The 6,219-nt window shown below is 33.5% G+C and overlaps 1 protein-coding gene across 1 annotated transcript; it reads right to left on the reverse strand.

Moving 5' to 3' along the window:
• Positions 1–208: 208 nt before the first annotated feature.
• On the reverse strand, positions 209–5,481 carry LOC125168255 (olfactory receptor 4K1-like). Its single transcript, XM_047863226.1, has 2 exons — positions 5,471–5,481; positions 209–1,136 (listed from the first exon to the last, which is right to left on the reverse strand). Exons 1-2 carry the CDS (start codon positions 5,479–5,481, stop codon positions 209–211), a joined length of 939 nt encoding a protein of 312 aa, XP_047719182.1.
• Between the last annotated feature and the right edge of the window lie 738 nt (positions 5,482–6,219).

Consider the following 6,219-nt stretch of genomic DNA (forward strand, 5'->3'; position numbering starts at 1 on the left):
TGTTGATTGTTTAGGGAAGATGAGATGAGCCACAGAATATTGAAACTGGTATAATATGAGATTCTGCACTTCATTTACAACTTCAGATAACTAGAGATAGGTTCTATAATAGTGAAAGACTAATTGTGATAGAAACACAACAATAAAATCACCTATGTGCATTACAAAGGACAATAATTAAGGATTTGTGTTACTACCTCACAATTGTCTAGAAGACTTGCTTAGAACCCACATGTCGGTTCCGTAGCTTTTTCATGGCTTCCTTTACATCTTTATTCCTCAATGTGTAGATCATGGGGTTAAGGACAGGAGTGAAGACAGTAAAAAACACAGAAATAAATTTATCAATTGGGAAGCTTTCAAAAGGCCAAATATAAATGAAGATTAATGGGCCAAAGAACAAAACCACAACAGTGATGTGGGCAGACAGGGTGGAAAGTGCCTTGGATGTCCCACCAGAGGCTTGCTGATGGACAGTAGCAAGGATGATAGTATAAGAAATGAGCAAAAGGAGGAAGCAGATAAGAGAGAGCAGGCCACTGTTGGTTAGCACGAGAATCTCTAAAACATATGTTTCTAAGCAGGCAAGCTTGATCACAAGAGGAAGATCACAAAAGAAATTGTCTACCTTATTGGGTCCACAGAAAGGAAGATTGACTGTGAATGCCAGGTGGCTGGCTGAATGCACAATACCAATGGTCCAGGAGACTCCCACCAGAATAGTGCACACCCTTCGGCTCATGACGGTAATGTAGTGCAGAGGTTTGCAAATAGCAATATATCTATCATAGGCCATGGCAACAAGAAGCACCATCTCACTACCCCCAAAAACATGCAAGAAAAAGATTTGTGACATGCATCCCTGGAAGGTGATGGTCTTGTGTTCATTGAGGAAATCTGCAATCATCTTGGGGGTGGCAAATGTAGCCTGACACACATCAATAAAGGAGAGATTGCTAAGAAGAAAATACATTGGGGAATGTAAGCGAGAGTCTGTAATTACTGTGAGGATGATAAGGATGTTTCCCAAAACCGCAGCTCCATAAAACACAGAGAAGAAAAAGAAGAGGAAGAGTTGAATATCTTGAGAGCTAGACAGGCCCAACAAAATGAATTCAGTAACCACTGATTTATTGCTCCATCCATTAACTGACTCTGGGATGTTGAAGTTATCTATAGGAAAGAAAAATAATTAAAAATGAATAATAATAAGCCCTTTACCATATTGCAAATCAAGTAGATGTTTCAGTTCTAATAATTATAAAAATTATATGGTGAGGCTATAGGAAAATAATTATTCACATTACTGTTAGGAATTGATATTTTCCCTGTGATTATTTACATAATTATATGAATTGTACTTTACTTTTTGCATTTATGGGTTGGCACGAGAGGGAAAGAGAGAGGGAGAGAAGGAGAAAAAGAAAGATAGTTATTTATCTAACATGAAGTCAGTATGGAAGGGTGGAAGGTGTTGAGTATTTGCCTCTGGATTCTGACATGTTTTTGAGGAAGAGTTCAAGGTCCCTATAATACTTTTAAAGATACATATGCTATACTTACACATTCAGATTTTGAATAGCAGAAAGTGAGCCTGATGCCTTTTACAGAATCTTGAAGGGAGAGAAAATTTAGGCCAAATGTAAAGAGATGGAAATCAGCCCAGTTAATTTGTAAATTATATCAGAGAAATGGAGTGAGATGTGGCCATGTATTTGAAATATCTGCGGTTAAAGAGAGAGTTAGAGAAATTGTGACAAACTAAATTAGTGTGAGCAACAGATTGCATTCACTTTTCTATATTAAAACAATTAAGTTTTATAGCAGTTAATTATACTATTAAGCAGTGAAAATGTATCTTCCCAGAACCTGAGAAGCACACATTTTTTAAATGAAAAATTATTCTTTTAGAAAGATGGGAAATGGATACAAGCAAGCATCACAGAAGGAGTACAACAAATAGCCGATGGCCATTTTAAGAGATGTGCAATCTCACTGGGAACTAAAGAAATAGGATTTCAATTAAAAAATGTATCCATCAGTAGAAGAATTGACAAAGATGATATGCATACATACACATATACACACAGTGAATATTATTTAGCCATAAGAAGTACAAGATGTGGACATTTGCAACAACATGGATGTACCTAAAGGGTATAATTCTAAGTAAAATAAGTCAATAAGATTTGAAAGGTGAATGCCATATGATTTCACTTATATGTAGAACTGAAAAAAGAAACATAAACGAATGTATAAGGAAGGTATACATATATATATTAAACACACACACACCTAATGGAATATCACTCAGCCATAAAATAGGATGACGTCTTGCCATTTGTGGCAACGTGCATGGACCCAGAGGGTATTATGCTATGTGAAATAAGTCCAACTGAGAAAAACAAAACAAATGAATAAACAAGCAAAAAAAAAAGTATTTTAATATCACAATTACACTATTTACTTTTTTCAATGATTTCCCTTTTATAACAATTGAATGTAATACTATTTAGTCTGCTCATCAAAGATGAGACTGAATGTAATTTTAATTAGCATGTTTCTCTCATGAACTTATCACAATAACAAAAGTATTTTCCAAAGCCTACTGAATATCATAATTGGTGTAATTAATTCATTCAACAAATATTCTAGGTTACTGCTCTATAACCTACACTTTTATAGATTCTGGAGACAAAGCAATGAAAGAAAAAGAAAACAGAAGTGTTTGACCTGCATGTAGCCTACATTCTAAAGGTGGTGGCTGGGCTGGCAGAGGTGATTAAAAATAAATAAAATATATATTTATGTCAGTTTGTGACTAGGTTTATGGGAAAAAATCAGAGCAAAGGCATATTGACTGACCAGGTGATCAGAGAAAGCCATCACTAGGAGGGTTACATTTTCTCCCACACCGGGAAATTAAGAGCAAGCCTTTGCACAAAGGGCATAATAGCAAGCTTGGGCAATAACTTATTCATGTGAAATAAGCTTTCTCTTGGGAAACATAAGTATAATTTTAGCAGATCTGTTAGAAATTAAATGAATGAGAATTTGACTTTTACCTTATTATAGAATTAACAAATGCATAATTATCTTTTCTGAATAGTATTCTACCTCATAGGCTTAAATACGTCCACAGTTTTCAGGAACTATAAATTCAGTCTTTACAATAAAGACCTGTATTTAAAACTATCCCTTTTATTTTCTAGAATGAAATATGGACATAATAAAAATTTATTTCCAAGTTTTTATTTCCATACATACACACCTATAAACAGATTTGAATGGCAATTTATTTTCATTTGAATGTGCCAATTTTTTCATTCAAAATTAAAATGAAATAATTTGTGATTTCCAGAAGGAATCCTTTGAAATGAAGCTCATGGTCAGATCTCAGAATCTGGGAAGAGTTCCCTGTGTGTCTATATTAACACTCAGTGACAACTAGTTGAGATGATTTATTTATTCATGACATGACTTTCAAGTATTGAGGCCATTTAAAAATATAAAAATTACTAATTACTTTTTTAATAATACCTCATAGAATCTTATGCCTTTTGAAACCTCTTTTTGTATTATAGTTCTGTGTGTACAAGGTCTGAAGACAGTTTGCCAAGTGATAAATCTATTAACCAAAGTTTTCTGATCTTAAACCATTCCTCTTTGTCTACAGTTAGTTTTATTGAAGTGACTTTATTTAGTTCTAGAATTACAGGCAGAATTTCTCTAAAACCATTCTAAAATGATTTTTTTCCATATTGAGATAATCATATTCTTATTGTGTAGTCAGTCAGTCTTCATAGAAAGGCAGATAGTGAAAATTTCCACAGTATGCCATAATATACATAGCACAAGTTTGAGATCAGAAAATCTGAGTTCAATTCCTGGCTTCACTACTAACTCTTTTTCTTAGTGTTTATCCATTTGTTCCAGCTTATTGAGCACCTACTATGATTATATGCCAAGCACTCTGTAGGCCTGCAGATATAATGATAGTCAAAACAGAGAGGATACTTATATTCATGTAATCACTGCAATTCTCTGAACTTTGTGTTTGTTACAGCATACATTTGAAAGAGGTGTGCAAACTATGAAGAGATAAATATTAGTTGAGTGAGCATACTATTGTGTTTAAAAATCAGATAATAAAATTTTACCTCTACTCAGGTAAAGTCAATCTGAGTGTAAAAATATCTGCTTCTGAGCAGATTAACAATCTATGAGATTTTAAAAAATGAAAAATAAGATTAAAATAAAATATTAGAATGAAATAATTTTTCATTAATAAATTTATATAATTTATTATAACAATGAAATAAAAGTTTGACAAAAAGGAGATACTTAAAAAGAGACAGGTAGTGTTCTTTACAGATGTCTGTATTCATTTGCAGTTACTTCTACTCTTTAGAGTTCTTTTTTTTTCTTAATTTTTTTTTATGTTTATTTTTGAGACAGAGAGAGAGACAGAGTGCGAGTGGGGGAAGGGCAGAGAGAGAGGGAGACACAGAATCTGAAGCAGGCTCCAGGCTCCTGGCTGTCAGCCCAGAACCTGATGCAGGGCTCAAACTCAAGAACTGCGAGATCATGACCTGAGCCCATGTCAGACGCTTAGCCAACTGAGCCACCCAGACACCACTAGTCTTTAGAGTTATTAAGCTCTAACCTATATTAAAATAGGGTAAACCAAGCTAGCTATCCTTGTGAAAAAGAGAAAGGAATTTTTTAATGTTTCATTATGATATTTATTTCATATTTAGAATACAGAGTTAAATAGTGACCTGTCTTGGACATCAGGCTATCCTAGAAATAATCTTTCTTGGTTCCTGACTTTGGAAACTAACCAATTGGAAATTTTACCTAAGATGAAAATACACTGAAAGCAAAACCAGACTTCCATTTAAAAAGAAATGTGAAATTTATATGTGGTAATTTTTGGACTCAGAAATTTATTTTTCTGAGCCAGAAGTTTAAAAGTATTCCAGTTAAACAGAAAAACAGAAGTTTACAAACAGGAGGTCAAATTGTTGAAGTTTCTTTGGGTGAAGCTCTAGGTTTTTTGGCTCAGATTCATAAACACAATAATTTTTTTGTGATGGTTCTAGAGAGAAAAGAGTCAATGAAAAGAGTCAATGGAAGACGTGGAAGAGAAAGAAGATAGCCTCACAGTAAAGAACCATATTTATATAAGGAAATCTGCTTCTTGCCCCTGTGTATATAGTTAAATTGGAGAAAGGCTTTTGGATATGAAGGACTCAATTTAGTTGCCTTACACTGATATATGACTAATAATTACATAAATATGTATGATACAAGAGACTGCAAAAGAATAGAATTTGGAAAAGGTCCTTAGAAAGAAAGATCAACTTATAGTATTCTATATTGGTAAAACGCTGGAAAGAAAGAGCTTCTGCTAATCATAACAGCCAGCATTTTCTTAGTCAACTTCATACAAAGCACTGTGCTAAACCCTTCATCCATTATCTCATTTATTCTTACAACAATGGCACAAAAGAAGTACTATTATAATCCTAACTATACAGCTAAATCTTAGCAGTACAATTAGTGTCATCAGGGCATAGTGCTAGTCAATAGGAATTCTGTACCCAAAAAACACATATTTAACCACTACATATATTACTATATTACTAATATATTACTTACTTAATTATATATATTACCTGATAACTAAGAATCTATCAGGGGAAGTCTACCTGGTTATTAAAATGACAGTTTTGTGCCCCATTCTATTCTCTATCATTATCTCTGTACTTTGAAAATTATATACCAGTATGCTTACTTCTTCCTGGGTGTCTCAATCTGTCACCTGTGTTAGCAGTGACAGTAACCAGACATAGTCTGATATTTTGTTTCCGATTTTAGAATCTCATCAACAAGCTCCAAATTCTCATGCTCAAGAAATCCAAGTCATCTTAATTCTAGTAATAAGTTTAACCTAGAATCCCTTTAACTCTCCAAATGATAACCTTTATATTTAATTTTTTGCCTGATGTGATTAATTTCCACATACCAATTTTGAGAAAAATGCCAGGAGAGTAATAACAGGTTGAAGAAGATAAATCTCCAAACTTTTTAAAGACTGAGTCACAAAAGCCCATAAAACAAGTATTTAAATACCATAGTACATGCTATATATCTTAGATAACCAGTACCATGGATTGCAGTAGCCAATTAACGAACTTCCTTTATGAAGTGAAG

This window comes from Prionailurus viverrinus, chromosome B3 (assembly GCF_022837055.1).
Source record: "Prionailurus viverrinus isolate Anna chromosome B3, UM_Priviv_1.0, whole genome shotgun sequence".
NCBI lineage: Eukaryota > Metazoa > Chordata > Mammalia > Carnivora > Felidae > Prionailurus > Prionailurus viverrinus.